At 42.6% G+C, this 20540-nt stretch overlaps 1 protein-coding gene across 2 annotated transcripts in view; it reads right to left on the bottom strand.

Moving 5' to 3' along the window:
* PRKG1 (protein kinase, cGMP-dependent, type I) overlaps positions 1 to 20540 on the bottom strand; it is a 1350404-nt gene that overhangs the window by 4938 nt on the left and 1324926 nt on the right. For both annotated transcript variants that reach the window (XM_019507769.1, XM_019507768.1), the window contains exons 12-17: positions 18572 to 18661; positions 16146 to 16287; positions 9675 to 9838; positions 6871 to 6993; positions 6724 to 6786; positions 4093 to 4159 (exon numbers count right to left, since the gene is read on the bottom strand). In XM_019507769.1, the coding sequence (XP_019363314.1) occupies positions 4093 to 4159; positions 6724 to 6786; positions 6871 to 6993; positions 9675 to 9838; positions 16146 to 16287; positions 18572 to 18661 (649 nt within the window). The remainder of the gene's footprint in view (positions 1 to 4092; positions 4160 to 6723; positions 6787 to 6870; positions 6994 to 9674; positions 9839 to 16145; positions 16288 to 18571; positions 18662 to 20540) is intronic.

The following is a 20540-nucleotide window of genomic DNA, read 5'->3' as shown; positions in this document are numbered from 1 at the left end:
GTAACAGAACACCACCTAGTTCTTTGGTGGATGGCTGGGGATTTGAGGGCCTTCTTTGGGCATAATTTTAAGGTGGTCTTGATATGCAGACTGTCCTGGCTGAGAACTCAGGCACTTGCAAGCTTGAGGGAAGTCCTACCATTCTAGAGCATCTAAGCAATCTTCTTTGAAAAGTGGAACCTACAAAGCCAGTGGCCATGAGTCCTGGGGTGGGCTTCCAAGTCCTATAGCTCCAGGAGCTCTGTCACACAGACTGACCTGGCATAGTAAGGCACCAGGGTTTTCAGACTGCTGGGCTAATTGGCTCCAGAGGTTGTCCTGTTTCTGAGTACACAGACCTGGTTGCCATCTGATCTAGAAGTTCAGAAGCTCTGGGGCTCCTGGCCCAATAGGTGGGTTCTGCCTTGGAGTGACACCCTGTGAGCCCTAGCAGCTTTGGACTGAAATAGTGCTTTGGCTTCAAAGACATTTTGAAGAAAATGATTTTTTTCTGAACCAGAACCAAACTAAATTTCAAAATGTTATTTCCATGATATTCTGGGTTTTGACCAGATCATTTAATAAAACTTTTCAGAGGAAGATGACCTACACACATTTGTCCATTTATGGTACTGTAATCTAAAGGGTACAACTGCTAAGCTTTTTATTGTTTATTAAGTTTTACAACCAAAATAAATTCGTTATACAGGATTGTAGGTGCATTTGACATAATTAATATATACACACAAGCAAATGAGGAATACAAAAACAGACCAGCAACTTGCCCAAACCAAAAAAAAACTAAACCCATAAGATCACACTATACCCCTATTCCACCCCACAACACTTAAAAGATCAAACCATACTTCCAGAGTACTTCATTAAACTCATAAATACCATCATTTTTATGCTCCCCTCTTACCAAAAGCCTGAGAGAGAAAGGTGGAATTTAAAACATACCCTGTCATCTTCAGTTTATGGACAAGACAAATCACAAAACTTAAGACCTATTAGAGAAGATCTCAGTGGCAGTTCCCTTTCTTTTATAGTAAAAGAGCACTGGTTCAAGCACCTCAGCTGTGGATGCATTTGAAAAAACATGGTGAGGAGAGGGGAGGTGTCTCAGTTAGGCAGGTCTCAAACCAACACCCTGAACTTTACCTGGAAAAATATGAGGTAGCCAATGCAAACTTCTGCTTATCAAAGATACTGTTATCTTTTATATCTTCCATGATGTTGCAGGCCCTGAAAAGTGCATTGCCATAGTCTAACTTTGGGAGGAGGGCCACTATTATTGGATGATACAAAGATGTCTGCTCAACTGAAACCCAGAATTTAACCCCAATTTTCATGTTGCTCTTTATTTGCACGTGCAATTAATATTTCCCAGAGGAACCTCTGATGTCTAAGTACACACAACAGTTTAACTAAAGATTGTATATTGCACTAGTTTATAATTCAACCACCATTAGTAGGTGACTGCATGCTTTAAGGGACAATCATACACTATCCTTATAGTTTACACTGCTTCATAGGGCACTGTGAAGTTGAATTTGTCATGAGTTATATATTTATGGAAAAAATATTTACAAAACAGCCATAGAAATATTTCTATCAAGCTAAAAACCCAACAGAAACATTTTTTTAAAAACATACTTATTTGCATGTTTTCCATTTAAACATTATAGCATCCTATAATAGCACAGGTGAGCCAGAAAATAAAATTAACAGGAATTGATAATAAACTGGAGTAAAACTGACTAGTTTGTTTACATTGTACAAACAGAGCTATGATGACCAGAAGTAAAATATTTATTAACTCTATTTTTAAAATGTACATCAATTGTCTGTAATGGAGGTAAAGAAATCTGATTTTTATATATTACATTTTAAACACTTAGTGTCTCCTACTTTAGGTAACTTTTTGGCAGGATCTTGATTTCAGCCACTGACTAAACACTGCTTCTCCATCTTGTAGAGCTGGGGTAGACAATAGGGCAGTGCGAAGCTTCAGGTGCTGATTTGATTTGGAAGAGATTCAGCCCAATTTGGCAGCTGAATCTCTGAATCTGAATTGAATCAGGAGACCAATAAAAAGGTCTGAATAGATTAGAAGCTCCCCAAATTGATTTGGAAAAGATTTGGAAAGCTTTGGAGATTCAGGCAGTCCCTACTCCCTGCCACAGGGAGCTGGACCCAGACTCCATGCTGGTAAGTAGGGGGCAGGGGAGGGGGGACTGGACAAGTGGGGAGGGGCCCATCGGGCGACCCCTGCCAGGTTGCATCCCCTGCCCACTCTCCCAGCCCCTGCATGGCTGCTCTGGTTCACCCAGCTCCTGGCTCTTAACAAAAAAACAAAAAAAAAGCCCCCACTTACCAGTCGCTGCTTGGCAGGGGGGCCATCTCCACTGCCCCACACTGTGTGGAGGGCTCTGTCACGGGCCCCAGAAGCCCCAAGGCTGTTGCAGCAACTGGTGAGTGTGGGCCTTTTTTTTTTTTAAGAACCAGGAGCTGGGGCCAGGCGGGGCAGCCATGGGGGCTGGGAGGGGGAGTCAGGGGGCTCATGGCAGAGCCCCCCACACAGCACAGGGCAGCAGGGTGCAGCAGGGATCATCCCCTGCCTGGCAGGAGCTGTTGAGTGTGGGGTTTTGTTGGGTTTTTTTTTTCCAAAGATCCAGGAGCTGGGGTCAGGTGGGGCAGCCATTGACAGGGCTGGGAGAGTGGGCGGGGGATGGAGCCTGTACAATTCAAAGATCTGGCTGATTCAGCAGCAGCTGAATATCCAAATCAGATTCGGCCAAATTGATTTGGGACAGTGATTCAAATCACTGAATCAAATCATTGTCTCTCAAATCAGACAAATTCAAATACAAAGCAAACACTAGCCGCCTTGCACAGGCCTATTAGGCAACCCCCAGCATGCATGCCAGAGCATGGCATGTGAAGACATTTTGTTTGGCACACGTGCCTCAGGGAAGGGGCTGGGGCTGTCCTGCCACAACATGGACTGGCACCTCATGTCTCTCCCACCATCTGCCCTTAGCACGCCAGCAACTTACAAGTCGAGGTTGTGGGTGTTTTTGGCACTCTGCCCAAAAATTGCTGACCCCTATTATAGAGAATATGTGTAACTCAGTGCCTCCCCCTCAACAGTTCCATGTATCACAGTTTTGAAAAACACAAAGACAAAATAGGGCCAGCCTGGTTCAGTGAATCACCATTTTCTGAGCCAGGCAATTTACCTGTGTTGCTTGGCTCCATAATTGTAATGAACAGGAAAGTGCAATTAAGCATAGTTGTTGATGGCATTCTAATACTGATCTTGCAGCAGAAGAAGGAGGGAAAGGGAGTAAAATGAAGGGGCACCAATTCAACAGAACGGACCAAAGCAATCCTAACCAGTTAAGTTCAGTTGCTCTTTGCGGTTGGCTCTTTGCTCATTTGATAAAGAGCTCACAGAAGGGCATCAAATGAAGAGCTCTGCTGAAAAAAGGAATTGACTAGAAACAGTAACCTCTTCCATTCAGAATCCACTTCCACTTAGCTGTAATGGACTATAATATAAAAGCTCTTCATAGAAGATGTGAGGGCAGAAAAAAGGAAAAAGGCATAGAAGGTGATAAGAAAAGGGAAACAGGGCTGAGAGGGAAAGTTAGCACAAAGAAGATAGAGGGGTATGTACTGACAGCCCTTGCTCCCCACCCCTTCAAAAGAAAGAAAACAACAAGGTAAAAGCAAGAACAAAGGGATCATACAGACAGGGGCTGAAAATAGAGAGAAAATGTGGAAAGATCAAGAAACAAGTCATGTAGAAAGAAAGAAGCACTGACTAGCGAGTAACGACAGACTTCCCTCCACTTTAACTGCTGGAAAGAGCATTTCATCACAGGGCCTCCTGACGAGGACACAGTCATGAGACAAAACACATTTGAACTTAATAAAAAAATCATCTCAAGTGACCTATTTTTAATGATCTTTGGCAAGTATCTTCAGACAAATTTCTCTGCATGCCACTGCCTTCTTTAGTATAGTGCAGCTGTACTAGAACTCCACACAATTGAGGACAAAAAATATATACTGACTGGAAAGCTTAGAATTAAGAACTGTACTTACACTTGGTATTATAGGAGGTGTCAGTGTTCCTTTTCTTAAGCCTTCCCAGTTAAAGCCCTCAAACCATCTATAAAGAGGTAAATATGAGAACAAATCAAATAGTTAGATAAAAAGCTAAAATGTAACTCTAGAAGGCAAAGTGCTGACCAAGTTTCCACACCTGAGGATATATTCTTCACATTGTCTAATGCACATTAATTATTTTTATGTCAAATATCTAAACACTTTTTCAATGCAGACTCAAATGTAGTAATGTAGAAGCATTTTAAAGTGTCAGGAAAATTACATGTGACCCAAAAATGGAACTCAATGATTATCTTCCAAACTGCTAAAGCTGCAAGGTAACACCTCTTTACTATAGGACAGCTTCTTTTCACCTTCTACCTGGTCCCAAGGGTCTCCCTCTCACAAGAGGAATCCTATATTCCTTTGAATATAAGATACCATTAAATTTAAGTCACCCAAATTTTCAGGCACTGAATTTACAAAAAACAAACAGACAAACAAAACATTGCATAAACATGCACTTTCAAGGATACAAACTATATAAGAGATTCATATATGTCTATTTACTCAAATTTAAGACAGCATTTTTAGAAGATTATTATTCAGAAATCTGGTGCACAGGGAGCTTTTGCTCCCACCTTGAAAAATTCCAGAGAGCACAGCTGAGCTGCTACTTGTAGAAGGGGACAACAAATTACTTGTATGGGCCACTAGAAGGTTGTTACACTACTGGAAGAAGGAAAATTTGGTGAAGGAACCATGCTATTATTCCATGGCATAGCACAAAAGCAAGATTTAGTCATAGATTCATAGATTCATAGATGCAGGGTCAGAAGGGACCTAAGTAGATCATCAAGTCCAACACCCTGCAGAAGAGAATATTGGGCTCATATGACCCCAGCTAGGTAATTGTCAAGACTCTTCTTAAAGACACCCAAGGTAGGAGCCAGCACCACTTCCCTTGGAAGTTGGTTCCAGATCCTAGCTGCCCTGACTGTGAAACAGTGTCTTCTAATGTCCACCCTGAACCTACTATCAAACAACTTATGGCTGTTATTCCTTGTTACTCCGGGAGGTGCTCGGGGGAACAGGGTCTCTCCCATTCCCTGCTGGTCCCCCCGGTAAGTTTGTAGATTGCCACCAGGTCCCCTCTCAGCTTTCTCTTGTGAAGGCTGAACATGTTCAGGTCCCGTAGCCTCTCCTCATAGGGTCTGCCCTGCTGTCCCCAGATCATATGAGTGGCTCTCTTCTGGACCCTCTGGATGCTGGCCACATCTCTCCTAAAGTGCAGTGCCCAGAACTGGATGCAGTACTCCAGCTGCGGCCTGACCAGTGTCGCATAGAGGGGGAGGATCACCTCCTTGGCCCTGCTTGTGATGCATCTGTGAATGTATGACAAGGTGCAGTTGGCCTTACTGACCGCATCCTCACATTGGCAGCCCATGTTCATTTTGGAATCGATAATGATTCCAAGATCTCTTTCTGCTTTCGAGAAGGGAGTTCCCCAGCCTATAGGTATGCTGCTCATTCTTACTTTCCAATTGCAGTACCCTGCACTTGTCAGTACTGAATCCCATCCTAGTCTCATTCACCCACCCCTGCAACCTGCCCAGGTCCGGTTGTCCCCTGTCCCTCCCTTCTAGCTTGCCCACCTCACCCCAGATCTTGGTGTCATCAGTGAATTTGAACAGGGTGCTTTTCACCCCCCTCATCCAAGTCACTAATAAAAAGATTAAACAGTGCAGGCCCGAGGACTGAGCCCTGGTGGACCCCACTGCCCACATCCCTTCCTGACAAATATGACCCCTCCACCACCAGTCCTCTGATGATAGCTTAGCATTCCACTCATTTTACCTGAAATTTATAACAACAGAGTTATGTTAAATAGAGTGAAATTTGCACAAACTAAATCTGCTTTCAAGATCAACTTCCTGGGCACAAACAGAGCAAGTGAAATATCAGTGAGATGTTGTATTCTATTATATTCAAAAGAGTCAGAGAAATCAGAAATGTCAACTCTGCTAGAATACTATAGGTATAGGCCCAGTAAAAAAAAAATAGAGGAAGACCTTAGGAAGTAGGAATAAAATATAAAGGGATTAATGTAAATGGTGATTCTGAATACTGTGGGGCAGACTGCCATTTGGACATACAGTACATTTTTGGTTATCTAAACCCCTTTGGAAAGAACCACTAAAGCCCTTCAGATAAATGAAATTGTTCAGATAAGTGAAACTGCAGCATCTTGTAAGGAACTGCTAACACATAATGCATTATGTAAAGCCATACTAAACTCAATAGTGAATATATTAGTAAAGTAAAAATTAAAAGAGAACAAGTTTGTTACAGAATTCTAAAAAGTCAGCAGAACAAAGCTTCCAGTTGGATAAGCAAAGGTTCAGAATACTACTGTGTGTCTGAGTATGTACTTTCACTCCACGTATCACCTTGTTTGCTGCATGTTAAAGAACAGAACAGAGACTAGAATGTGATAAAATGTCTAACACAGTGCAAAATAATCTGAAGTAAGAAAAATATTTCAATTGATTTTTCTTAAAAAATAAGGTTGTTTGAAAACAGTATTTCTTCCACATGAAGTAACCAATAGTTATGAAATATACTTACTTGTGCTTTTGGATATCTTTTACACCATTTTTCAAGTTTCCTAATCTTTCTGATGGATTGTCCCTAAAAAGTGAGCAAAAAAGTAAGTTACTAATCTTCTTCTCTGTCTTTCTGACTTTTTTTCTTTAATAAGTTTAAGCTTGTTACCTGCATAGTTTTTTAATTAAATTAGCAGCATTTTTGGCAATCTTCTTTGGAAATTCAATCATGTCAATCCCCCTTAGTATGATATTGTAGGTCTTCATGGGGTCTGGGCCTGAGAAAGGTGGACTTGAAGAGAAGAGAGAAGGTAAAAGTTAAGGGCAGGTCTTAAAAGTAGTTTCATGGCAGCCTATGATGAAGCAAAGGGAAGCAATGACATGATATGGCTAATAATATTTATCCCCCTGTGGCATTAGGAACACTGAAGGAAAGGGAGCTAAATCGGGACTGCTGAAATACTTTATATTATATTTTTAAGGAGTTCTCTAGGATGCTTCCTATCTTATCTCCTCAAATGTCCAAGCCCTAGTAACCTTTTCTCCAATTAAGAGATTTTGGAATTGCTTGTATCTAGATTTCATTTATGATGCTCCAGTTGTCCAGAAAAGGAGACTAAAATGTGATATAAGATATTCCTTTCTTTGCATAGACTAAACATACAGTTTCCCATATTGCCAGCTTGAGGAACAAGAGGGTAAATTCAAGTTCCAAATCCTTGATTTATTTTGTATGTGACTCATTATGTAATAGTTTTGCATTTTTCTGCCCCTATGACTATTGTTTGTTTTCTCTAAAGAAACAAAGATACAGTTAGAACAGGCAGTGGTGAAGCTGTACATGTGGCAGTACATGTGGTAGTGGGTGCATGACTGGATTAGATTAATGCAAAGGAAATGCACATGGACAGCAGACAGTAGTGTGGCTGTGGAAGAGGATGACGTGAAGATTCTGCTCCTTCCAACTCTCATGGAGAGCTTCTTTGGTGAGTCTGTTGTTTGAACTTTGTGCAGAAGACCAAGAATTATCCCTTATTTGATTTGTGTTTTGAAAAATAAAATGAAAGAACTTTAACTGAATGATTTACAGGATAGACTGGACAATGTCTAGAAGATTTTCCAATATATGTAGTTTTAAATATATGTAGTTACTACATAGTATTATAAACTACATGGTAATCATGATACTTTCAAAGATCAAAAGATATGTGAAATTCAGAATTAATACAGAATATTTATTGGAAGGCTAGAGTTTGATTCTTTGGCAGAAAAACTTATCAGCATATTCCAAAAAAGGATAACATTAATATCTCCAAAAAAGGATAACATTAATATCACAATAGACATTGCATAAAAGGAAAAAAAAAACAAGTCTCACATTTATAATTTTATTTCAGGGATAGATAAATTACAAACACAGATTATGTATGGTTTGGACAGTTAAAAAAATGGAAATATTTAGTTATAGTGTAACTTAATTGTTTTCTTTCAGTGTTGGAAATCATTTCATCAAGTATTCTGTAATTTAAATTACCCTGAAGTTATATTAGACAACCTTCAAAGAAACTTATTGGAACAGAGTTTCATTAGAATAAGAAATTCTACTAATTCATGAGAAATTGTACAAAAGACTGTTGTGCCTTCAGTGCAAAAGTAGATTAAAGGATAGAATCCTGGTTTTCTAATAAGTTGTAGTCATCCAGGGATATTTTGGAAGGTATAGGACTCAGAATGGAGTTTCCATTTGTTAATTTTATTAAACATATTATAATATTAAATACAATATTTGTAGTTCTTCATGGAATTTTATATTACTTTAATAAGATGCATTTGGAATATGTTTTTCAGGAAGAACCTAGTTTATTTTAAACTCCTTGAAACAGCAGCTCAGTGGCTGAAAGTGAAATTCAGATTTATTTTATATGTTTTAAGGGGCAATGTGGTAAAATGGCTAATATGTCTTGATGTGGATCTAGAAACAGGAGTTTGAGCCTAATTCCAGACATATGCCAAAGGTTGCCATCAGTTCCACATTGTACATAAGCATTACATTAATAAACCTGGATGGTCTCAATTTTGAGTGAGGAGTAATTAGGATATAACTGACAGTGAAGGAAGGAATGGTCTAAGTTGAAATAAATCAATCACTTTGCCTCATCCAATCTTGTAATGTTATATCTAAGACATGCTTGTTGTGATGGCTGTAACACTTTTGTTCCTACTTTGGGGAGTGTTCTTCTTCTGCCCCCAAACATGTTTCAATAAATATCTTTATTCTGTAGGGAAACTCTGTGTAAATGGAAACAAGTTTCAAATGTCTAGTTCACGTTATTTTCTTAATATTTGTATCTAAAACAGATATTATAGTAAACATTTTGAAACCTGTTCAAATAATTCTGCAGAATGCCCTGGATAACTGTAAAAACGGACTTATATTTTTGCATTATATCATAACTTTAAAGACCCTCCTCCCTCTTTAATCTGTGGCTGTAACACTTATTGACACTGATAGGCAAAAGGAGTGTGTTCCATGCTATGTAAATATTACAGCAGGTGGATTGTGACTTGCATGTCAGTGCTTCCTTATGTTTCTTTTTCTATGATTTTATGATTCTAGCCCTGTCTGTCATGCAGCTGATCAGCTAGTCTCAGTCAGGAGTGGAAATAAAATCTGTTGTTGACTGACTGAGGCTAGTTAAGAGACAATTTACTGAGCCGCACCTATCTCCCTGACCTGCAGAAGGAGGTTAGTTACTGCAAAAGGATAGGGGCGAGGTAACACCAGGCTCCTCTTCCCCTCTTGCAGAACTGGAAAACTAATTATTTGGTTTATCAAACAATTCTATGCCATTACAACATTACAACAATGCTAGCTCCAAATCTTCCAATGTCCTAATCAAAGTGACAGTGGCAGAAATATTTTGAAATTCGCTGATCTATTTTTATCAGCAGTTCTAGTTCCAATGCCCATACCTGCCAGTCAAGAGTTCATACATTAAGATTCCCAATGACCAGTAGTCTGCTGAAATGTCGTGACCTTTGTTCAGAATGATCTCTGGGGCTACATATTCTGGAGTTCCACAAAAAGTCCATGTTTTCTTTCCAAATCCTATTTTCTTTGCAAAGCCAAAATCAACCTGTGAAAGAAATAGAATTCTATCAAGGCAAAGAAATAAAGGATATTTCAGTGACGTGTTTAGGTTTTTTGTACAGAGAATCAAAGCAGAAATAAAGGTTTCCTCATGGAAATTTCATCATAATCAAAGTGTCCAGAGTTGTTTAAAATAAACAGAAAACTATATAGCAACTTTTTCTTGATTAACTTTTGTAATATACAGTGAAGATTCTCTTAAACTGAGCAAATGATAATGATCCAAATGTCTCTTGATAGATGGTTAGTGATTAACAGAGCTACTTTAATAAGCCCTTTATATCTATGATCTGCTTCATTTAAGCCATATTGGGGATTTCTATATTGCTCACATTCTTTCTTTTAACACACAACTTCTAGCGGAATAATGAACTATTCAGTTCAGTTTACTTAGGACAGAACAAAAGGTAGACAACAGTTTAGGTCAACATAAGCATCTTCTGTGGTTCATCCTAATTCTCTACTTTATGTGGTAATCCATGCCATCTGAAGAACTCATAGCATTTACAACTTAGGCAGAGCATAGTCCAAGAAAAATACTTTTTGTTGGCCATATTTTCTTCTTTGTTTAACACATAAAAGTATTTCAGTGGGGTTTGCTTAAGGGCTACCAGTGGAATACAAGTTTATCTGCTGAAAATGAAAGTATCCACTGAGACCTTCAGGTTCACATTCACTACAAAGAGTGGTACACATGCTTAATTTTTAGTACAAGTGGCTCCACTGACCTTAAAGGATTACCTGAAAACAATGGGAATGCATCCATGCCTACAGTTAAGCCCATATTTAAGGGTGTTGTCAAGTATTTTAAATCTGTGTAATGTTATGCTGATTTAAAGTTAGAAAAGTTTCAGAGCTGTCACAAATGAAGTCTTAATGTCATTTCAGACCTGCACAACTGTGACTTGCCACTAGGGCTAGGGACAGAAGTTACATACAAACTGGTTTAAGTGATCAGAAACTGGTTTAAACCTGTAACAGAACAGAAGTTCAGTGCACATAAACCAGTTTCAAAATGGCTGAAACTGGTTTAAGATATACCCGATTGAATGTAGTATCAGACTTAACTGATTGGGGTCAAACTGGTTTATGGAACTCCTCTCCCAGACCCCTTTCTGGTTTAAGTTAAATCAGAGTCACCCAGCATGCTTTGCAGCCCTGGACTGGACTGTGCTGCCTGTTCCAGGCTCCACCCCTCTGCTCTCTAAGGCAGGGGTTGTGGCCAGAAGCTGGACTGGCATGGGCCTCTGAGGCGAAGGGGGCAGGGAGGAGGTTTATTCCCCCTCTCTCCCCTCTCCCCCCACTCCACTCCAGCTGGGGTGTGCCTGGCTGGGGCGGAGCAGCCTGTGACACATTCCCCCACCCCCCTTGCTGCTGGAGTGGTGGGGAGACAGAGACATGGTCAGCCCCAGCAGTAGCCTCAAGCAAATGGGGATGGAGAAGGCTTTAATTCCTCCCCTCCCACCCCATCCCACTGGCAGGGACCCCAGATGGGCTTTTCCTGGCTTTCCCCCCCTGCTTGTGGCTCAGCATGGCCTGGGCTCCCCAGAGACCCCCTCCCAGCCAGGGGGGCAATCTTACTGTACCTTCCCAGCTGCTGGGGCTGGGGTTTCACTTGGGGCAGCCCAGGAACAAAGGCCAGATTGCAGGGGTGGGGGGAGGAGAAGGGGAGTAAAATGGCCCCAAGCACAGGTGGGGACAGGCACAGAGGGATTGCAGTGGCAGTGGCTTCATCCTGGACATGAGCTCTGCTGAGCAGAGGGTCCCAGGCTGGGGGCAGGGGGATCAGGAAAGGGACTTGAGTGTGTCGGCTCCTGCCCAGCAGCCCCTTCTACCCACTGGAGAGTAGTGCCTGGGCCAGCCGTGGACCCTGCAGTGGCATGCATGGTGCAAGCTCACCCCCTCAGCCCCTGTTACCTGCGTCCCTCAGGCACTGTTATCTGCATCCCCTGGGCTGCCAGATGCCAAGCTGCATGCACACTGCTGACTCTTCCCCTACCTGGTGGTAGGAGCACAGCACAGCCTTGTGTATTAGGTGCTAGGCACAGGACACTACCCCTGTGGCTTCCCCACTGCCTCCGTCCGCATGCCCAGCAGCTGCTGCCTATCAGTATGACCAGTGTGGGCTCCCTGATGGTGGCAGTGACAGTGGGGAATCCACAGGGGTAGTATCCCATGCCTGAAACCTGGTACAGGTGGCTGTACTGCACTGCTGCCAGGTACGGGAAGAGTCAGCAGTGCATGCTCCAGCAACCGGCAGCTGGGGGACACAGGTAACAGCACCTGAGGCTGAAGTGGAAAGCCCACACTATGTGCACCACTGCAGGGACCAGGGCCGGCCTCACTGCTACACTCCAGTGGTGAATGCAGCGGGGTGTGGGGGAAGGTAGGGTAGCTAGGTGGAGAGGAAACTGACAGCAGAGCCAGGCTGGGCACATGATGTGGTGGGCCGTGGCTGCCAGGTACTGGGCAGGGCATGAGGTGCAACCACACCAGAGCCTTGGAAGTGGCCAGAGGAACTGGCAGCAAGGAGCAGAGCTGATATGGTGCATGGTCAGGATGTACCAGTGGCAGGGTGGCCTCAGCACAGCCATGTCTCCGGCCTGGCCTGGACATGATCCTACGCATTGGCCAGGCACTGCTGCAGCCTGTGGGGCAAGGGGCTACTCCTGGAGCTCGGTCTATGCCGCATGTGCCCAGCAGGCAGTGGCTCCACACCCCCAGTGCTGCCTAGCAGTGTGTCCTGCTTTGGTCGCTGCTCCTACTGTGCAGGCTTGGGTAAGAGCCCGCAGCTGCAGGAAAGGCCCAGGTGCTATAGGGCAGCATGAGCAGGTCAAGAGGAGGAGACCAGAGCTGTGGCCCAGGAGGAGGGGTCCAATGATGCCTGCAAGCTTGGGCAGCTGCAGCAGAGGATCACACAAGTCAGTCCAGGCTCACTTCCCTCCTGCAGCAGTGGTGATCCATGCTCCTGGCCTGTTCAAGTCCTTCCCCATGGGTCTGGCCCTGCCTGAGCATCCAGGCACCCTGCCCTGCTCTGCTCCCACTTCCTTGCAGTGCTGCCATGTATGCTCAGCCCTTACTGGCAGCAACAGTGGGGCCTGTGGGAGCAGAGTGGCCTGCACCGGTTGCACCCTGGTACCAAACCCAGACCCTGGCCCCCACCTCTGGGGTAGCACACGGGACTGACCAGAACTTGGGATGCCTCACATTCCACTCCAAGAGTCCCTGCGTGTCACCACCATGCACTCCATGGTCATACAAGGCAGGGCAGGAGTGGGTCCATGTGCCTGGTGGGGCTCATGTCCAGGATCAAGCCACCGCCACCTCTGTGCCGGTTCCCACCTGGGCTGAGGCCACTTTGCTCCCCTCCCTTCCTCCAATCTGGCCTTTGCTTCTGGGCTACCCAAAGCAGAACCCTAGCTTCAGTAGCTTGGAAGGTGCTGTGGGATTGCCCCCTAGCTGGGAGGGGGGCTTTGGGAGTCCCAGACTCCTGTGCATGGCATGGGGGAGGAGGTGGGAAACCAGGCAGACCCCAGCTGGGGTCTCTACAGGCCAGGTTGGAAGTTTAAACCCCTCCCCAGTCATACTCAGCCTGCTGGGGTCTGGCCACATCCCCTCTCAGCTCAGTTTCCCTTCAGCCTGAAGGGAAGGGGGCAGGGTGCTTACTCTTGCACTCCCCCCTCCCCCAGCTTCTAGCTGTAGGCATGTGGCTGCATTTCCATAATTAAAAGTGAATGTCTATTCTCTTGCAAATTAGTTCAATCTATACAGGTTAGACTAGCCTGCAAAGATTGAATCAATTCAGGCTCAGGCTTTTTGAATGTCTGTACTTAGCTTAGAGGGCCTGGTGAGCAGAGGCATGGAAGGAGCCAGAACTCTATCCCTCCTCTGGGGTGGAAGAGTATGGGGAGGGTGGCATATAACTTGGTATGGTGTGGCTTCCCTCCAGGGACTGACTTTCCTTCCCACATTCAGAAGGAGCCAGCTGGAACAATGTGTGGGTGGAGAGAAAATGTGAATGGGCAGGGGAGAGAGGTAAAGAGAAAGGAATTAAAATAAATAAATACATAAATAAGGGACCAAAATCTTGCATGTGTTTCACTGAATTGTAGGGGTGCACCGATAAAGATTTTTTTGGCTGATATTGATGGCTGATTATTGACCACCCATATTGGCTGATACCATTCCAATTGCTGTTATGCAGTCTGGCAGCTTAGACAGCAGTATCTATCTGGTAAGTCTGTTGGGGTCAAAGGGCATGGGGGAAGGAAGGGACATGGTAGGGGTCAGATGGAGACTCCTGTGGTGAGGGAGGGAGTGGGACTGGGGCTGGGGCAGGGGCAGGGGCAGGCGCTACCCAGCCAAGGCAGGGCAGGGTGTGGGACAGAGCCAGTGGCTCATCCAGGGTCTGCAGGGAGGCAGATCCCACCACTGTGCATACCTCTGGGGAGGGATGGGATGCATATGCCCCCTTCCGGATCTGTATGTGAGGCAAGGGTGGGCTGCCCATTGCATGCTGGGGGCCAGGGTTGTGTTGCCCTCTTTCCAGCAGCTGCACTTGGGCCAGGCAGGGTGGGTGGTGGCAGCACTGGGGGGGAGGCCATGAGGGGGCTACAGTCACCCCAAAATTTGCTGTAGTCCCCCCCAGTACCACCGCTGCCCATCCTACCCAACCCAGTCCAAGTGCAGCCCCCCAGAAGAGGGCAGTGCAGAATCAGCCCCAAGCACATAGCAGGCAGCCTGTCCTTGCCCCATGCGCAGATCTGGGGCACATGTGCCCCCCATGCCTCCCCCAGGGATGTGTGCAGTGGGAGCTCCCCTCTTGCCCCCCCCCCGCATCTGTCAGATGAGTTGCTAACTCCATCCTGGACCCTGCCTTGCCTCCGCCCTGCCCTAGCTGGGCATTGCCTTCCCCTGCCCCTGTGCCTCAGCTCCACTCCCTCCCTCACCGTGGGGGCCTCAATCTGCCCTGTCCATGTCCCTTCTCTCCCCCATTCCCCTTCCCCCACACAGGCTTACCGACCAGATGCTGCTCTCCATGCTGTCAGGCTGCATTCCTGGCTGTGTGCATGCTGCAGCTGTGTACATGCATGGCACTTACTGGCAACATTATTGGCTACATCAGCCCAAAAACGCTGATTGCCGATAATGTCAACTTGCTTTTATTGGTGCCAATATGGTATGGACCGATGTATCAGTGCACCTCTACTGAATTGGGACTGTTTCAGAGGGGACGTAGGTTAGCACTTGCACCACAGCACAGCTGAAACAGAGAGAGCTCACTGACTGCCACACTAAAGCTGGGCTAAGACCCAGGGATCTCACTGCACGCAAGCCACCCCAAGGCAGAGATGAGACCCAGTGGGCTTGATACATACATATTCTACTCCCTGGGGGCAAGAGGGAGCCAGCACCACCCCACTGGGCAGCAGAGTTCAGAACGGTTGAAAGTTTGCCCAGAAAGCAAACAGTGGGAAGGGCTGAAAATGTTGCATCCTGGGATGCTGGAAGTAAGAAAATAGAGCTTTTTCTCTTCCCAAGGCAGATTAATGACATCCCAGAATGATCTGGGTAAAACAGATCAAAGATAATCATTGTTTGAATTGGCATAACTTTAGAATGTTTAAAGGGTATTTAGCACAGGTTAATACCCTTAAACAGGTGACTACTCCTGTTTTAAGTGTCTTTATGATGATTTAAAGGTAACCTCTAAGATCAAGTATTTGTGGGGTCCAACCCCTTGTCTATAGGTTTGGCCTTAAAAAAAATCCAAATGTTACTTACAATGGGGGGGAACAAACCTTCTACTGAAGCAGCATTTCATATTAGCATGACTCTAACAGCACAAGGTCAGGTTTCCAAAACAATAAATGATAATGATAATTTCTTGAGATAACAAAGGTGTGGTATCTCCATAAAACAAATCAGCATTTTTTAAGAACAAAAAGCAAATTATTCATAGGAGATACTAGGAGCCTGTAACACTTCAGTAGCAGATTTGTGTGAGATCCCAGATTTTACAACAGCTATATCAAACTTCAATTTCTGCCTCTTTACAACTAAAAAGATACCTAGATTGATTTTTCCTCATTCTCTTTCTAAAAACAATTCGCTCAAGGATTGGAATTCTAATGGCAAGTTTCAGCCAAAAGCACTGTTTTTATGGCTGACTTATAAACTCCCCAGAATAGGAGTTCTGTAATGGAAAAGGCAATGGAGCCTTAACTGTAGGGTAGTGAACATGACAGTAATATTTTCTTTCTGCTCTGAAGAAAGATAATGTAAGTGCTCACCAGTTTGGCATAACCTCTGTGATCTAGAATGAGGTTTTCTGGCTTGAGGTCCCTATAAATAATTCCTTTGGAATGCAGATAGGCAAAAGCTTCTACCACACATGCTGTATAAAATCTGGTTGTAGAATCTTCAAATGAACCTCTATACAGAAAAAAATGGAAAAGGTTAAGCACAGTATTCAAATCATTTGCAATTAATATTGTATATCTGTTTGAACTACTATTGCATGTCACAAAGATTATAGCAATAAAATTAAACATCAGGAAATAACTTATACTGCTAGATTTTAAGGGCTCAATCTTGGAACTTTTTAAACACTGGCAATTTTCCAAGGAAGTGCTTAAATTTAAGTACATAAACAGTCCCATTCATTTCACTTTGCAAGATCAAGCTCCCTACAATGCAATCATAATTCAAAATGATTTTTCTATGAAACCACATTTTTCAACAGGTTATATCTGTCTCGCTATCTAAAGGGCTTGTGGTGCCAAGAGAGTACATTTAATGTATTTAATGATATGATTGTAGGAACCCACTAGCTGCCAAAAAGAAACCATACTATGAAACAACTGTACAATCGTATTTTCTGTTTCTCTTGTTACTTTGTAGAAGGCAGGTTTACAATTTCAATGAGAGGAATAAGGATAGTTTCTTTTTGTATGGTGTCCTTATGTTTTATTCAACTGGGAAAAGAAAGAACATCAGTATCTCACACTGATTATGAGATCTAGCAATCCAGCAAGTTGTGGGTTAGATATTTAATAATTATCTGCCAAACTTTTATAGCAACAGTTTGAACCACACACTTTCTTCTTCTTACTAAAAGATTTATCTGCAGTAGCCAGTCTTACTAAATTTCATCTTACTAATACAATATCTATCCAGCTAATTGGAAGCTCTTTCCTAATTAGAAACTCAACATTAGCCAACTTGTTTTCACGTGTAAAAGAAAAGTAATTTACACACATGTAACTAGCACTTAACAGACTGAATTTCATAGTTTCATAGTTTCTAGGGTAGGAAGGGACCCTGAACAGATCATCAAGTTGGACTCCCTGCCCTGGGCAGGAACGTGTGCTGGGATCATAATATTCTAGCCAGATATCTATCCAACCTCCTCCTGAAGACTCCCAAGATAGGGGCGAGCACCACCTCCCCTTGGGAGCTCATTCCAGAACCTGGCAGGTCTAACCGTAAAGTAATGCCTCCTGATATCAAGCCTGAAACTACTCTCAATCAATTTGCAGAAAGCTTTGTTTAAATCCTAGTTTAGGGTCAAATCTAGTAATGGAAACTATTATAGTAATCAAAAATGTTAAGTTCAAATTTAACATAAAATAAATTTTAATCGTCATGTTATGACCAATCTGTAAACTATTTTAAAAAGTGAAACACTTGCCCCTCATTTGAAGTGAATACAAAGCTATGTGAAATGAGCTCAGCAAAATTGCTTCAGCTGTGCTAGCTGAAACAAAAAAAAAGGCACTTCTAAGCTAGGTGGCAGTAGATACCATAATTTAAAGAGAACAGAATTAAATTCAACAAATCTTCAGAAAAGAACTGATTTCAATGTTGATGTTATAGTGCTTTTTAAATAATGATGACATGCCCGTTTTAGTAAAAAGAATAATGGAAAAAAATACTTATGGAAAAGTAAAATATCAAATTTATGTTTTATTTTCTGCTCCATCTCCTTAGATGTTCTCTCTCAGGACATATTAATTTGACAAATTAAACTACACACATTTATATTGCTACTATACTGTGTAAAGTTAATTTATCATACAGTTTTCTGCCTCTTATTTGTGGTGTCTATATCTTTCTTCTTCTCTCTCAGACATACAAACTGCATATCTTAAAAAAACACTATTAAACTAACGAAGGCAAGCATGCAAAAGTAAGGAAATATCATAATGTAAGTTGTCTGTGCAACCTCCACATAGCTCTCGTGTATATATGAATTATCATTTAATTACATGATCACATATTGTTTCTCCACAGGATTCCTTCCTCATTCTGTGCACAGAATGGACAGACTTTATAAGCCAGATTTTGTTTCCTGGCTCTGTTTTCTTTAAATAATCTGAAGTGGTTTGGGTGAAGTAGGCTTCTCTTAAAGAGAGCATGACAAAGTGGCAGAAGACAACTGTCAGCTAGTAAAGTGGTTTCTGCTCTTGTTAGTGAAATATAGATCAGCTGTTGAGCTACTCAGAGTTATATTGGGGTCATTATGTTTCTGCAGGACTTGGCAGAGAAAGAAGTGTGATTTAGTTCTACCCTTCTTCACCTTTTCTGGGTCCTGTGCCAAACAAAACCTGGTGAGGGCCGAAGACCTGGTCTCTGCCATATATTAGCATGGTTTACTAAGAATGAAGTTCTAGAATATCACAATTCACAAGTTGGCATGTATCCTAAAATTTCTTACCTGTCCCTGAGAATTGTCCAAAGCTCTCCACCTAGACAGGCTTCCATCAACATGTATAAATATTTGCTGTCCTTGAATGTCCTATATAGCCTATTGTTTGTAAACAAGAAAAATACAATAAAAAGTGAAGGGATTTTTTTCTGGCAAAAGTTACTTAGGTGATAATTCACACTTCTTATCAGCTAAACACCTCATCTTCTCTCTTTAGTTTGTTGTATCATGCTAAAAATATTTCTTTAGAATGCATTCAGTATTTGAATATTGAGGTGTACCACATACAACTGAGGACAAGGACATTGCTCTTCTGTACACTAAATATACGGTCTGACATTTTTAACTTTCCAAACATCACTGCTTTCCAAGATCACTTGACAGAGAAGACATACAATAGCTACACCAGTTGTGGTAATGAGTAGGTCATTTTATCTTTCAAAGTATGGAGTCAATCTCTGGATCTGAAGCATTCTCTTTTTATCATTTCAAAAGAATATCACTCAATTTGTGGCTCATGGAAGAACTTAGCATAACTAATTTGCTAATATATTTCACAGATCTTAAAAAGAAACCGTTAATGTTTGGATATCAAAAGATGCTTTCTTCCCACCCAGGGAGACTGCATATGTGAAAAATATGCCTAAATGAGATAGATCGAGCAGGTAGCAAATATTTCAAGGCCCCATGTACTCTGTGTCAGCATTTACCTTAAGTGGCCAGCCTCTAGTTTCTATAGGCACTCTTGTGCAGCAAACTGAAAATTCTTACTAGCATCATGGAGAATTTTATTTAATTACATAAGAACATTATATAACAAATCTTTCATTTGGGTTATTTAAATTGATACTAAACAAAATTATTTTTTCTCTTTACAGATGCACAGGAAAAACTCTCAGTACTGTTGCTTCGCCTCTGAGACCTATCGTTTCAGGCTCCTGCAGAAAAAGGCACATATTGCTATGTCTCTTTACATTCTGTTTGTACATCTGGAAGGTTTCTTGGCAAACTACACTGGATTAAAAGTTAAGTAAAACCCCCTAAAGCTGAGTTTCTGCAGCATGATTTTGAAGGGATGTGTCAATGTCATGCCTTCTGTGAGTACACTATTGTGCCAGCACATGGGTTTTTGCATTTGTGTAGCATGACTGACCTGCATGGTTAAGTGACTTAAGTGAAAAGAGAAGGTACTAGAGATTTCATTTATTTGAAGTAATTAATACACTAAGGCCCCCTCTACAAATTACAGATATTCTGCAATTAACTGATTAATTGTGTGATTAACTGAAACCAGCTACATGTGCAAAGTACCTATTCATGCCATTAAACAGTCCAACCAGCTATAAAGCTATACCTTGAAAATGTACACTAACTTTATAGCTGGTTAGTATCCACATTTGATTTGCATGTCTAGGAGGGTCTGCCCCCACTACTCAAGGCAGCCAGCACTGCCCACAGCTGCATACTCTCCATCCCAGCTGTGAAACTTTCCATACTGGTGGCATCCCAATAAGATAGAATCATAGAAAGAAGGACCAGAAGGAACCTTAAGATCATCAAATCCAGTCCCCTACCATGGGCAGGAGGTAACTGGGTTCAAATGAGCTCAACGAGGCATTTGTCCAGCCTCCTCTTAACAAATACCTTATTGGGATGTCACCAGTATGGGAAGTCTCACAGCTGGGATGGAAAGTCTGCAGCTGAGGTCTGCAGCTGCATATGCCATCCTTATTAAAATTACCATAAGTATAGCCATGCAAAATGGAAAATGAAATTTCTACATATTTGTACATGTTAATTTAAATATTCCTGAAGTAAGGTATTACCCAGTGTAAGGAGGAGGAGTAATACTGACAAGATATTGCCAGTAAGTTTTCCATGTATCAGATAATTCTGTATTCATAGATTCATAGCTGTTAGGGTCAGAAGGGACCTCAATAGATCATCAAGTCCGACCCCCTGCGTAGGCAGGAAACAG

The sequence above is a fragment of the Gavialis gangeticus genome, unplaced genomic scaffold (genome assembly GCF_001723915.1).
Source record: "Gavialis gangeticus isolate Ggan-Ray unplaced genomic scaffold, GavGan_comp1, whole genome shotgun sequence".
NCBI lineage: Eukaryota > Metazoa > Chordata > Crocodylia > Gavialidae > Gavialis > Gavialis gangeticus.
This window is presented reverse-complemented; position numbering and strand designations above follow the sequence as displayed.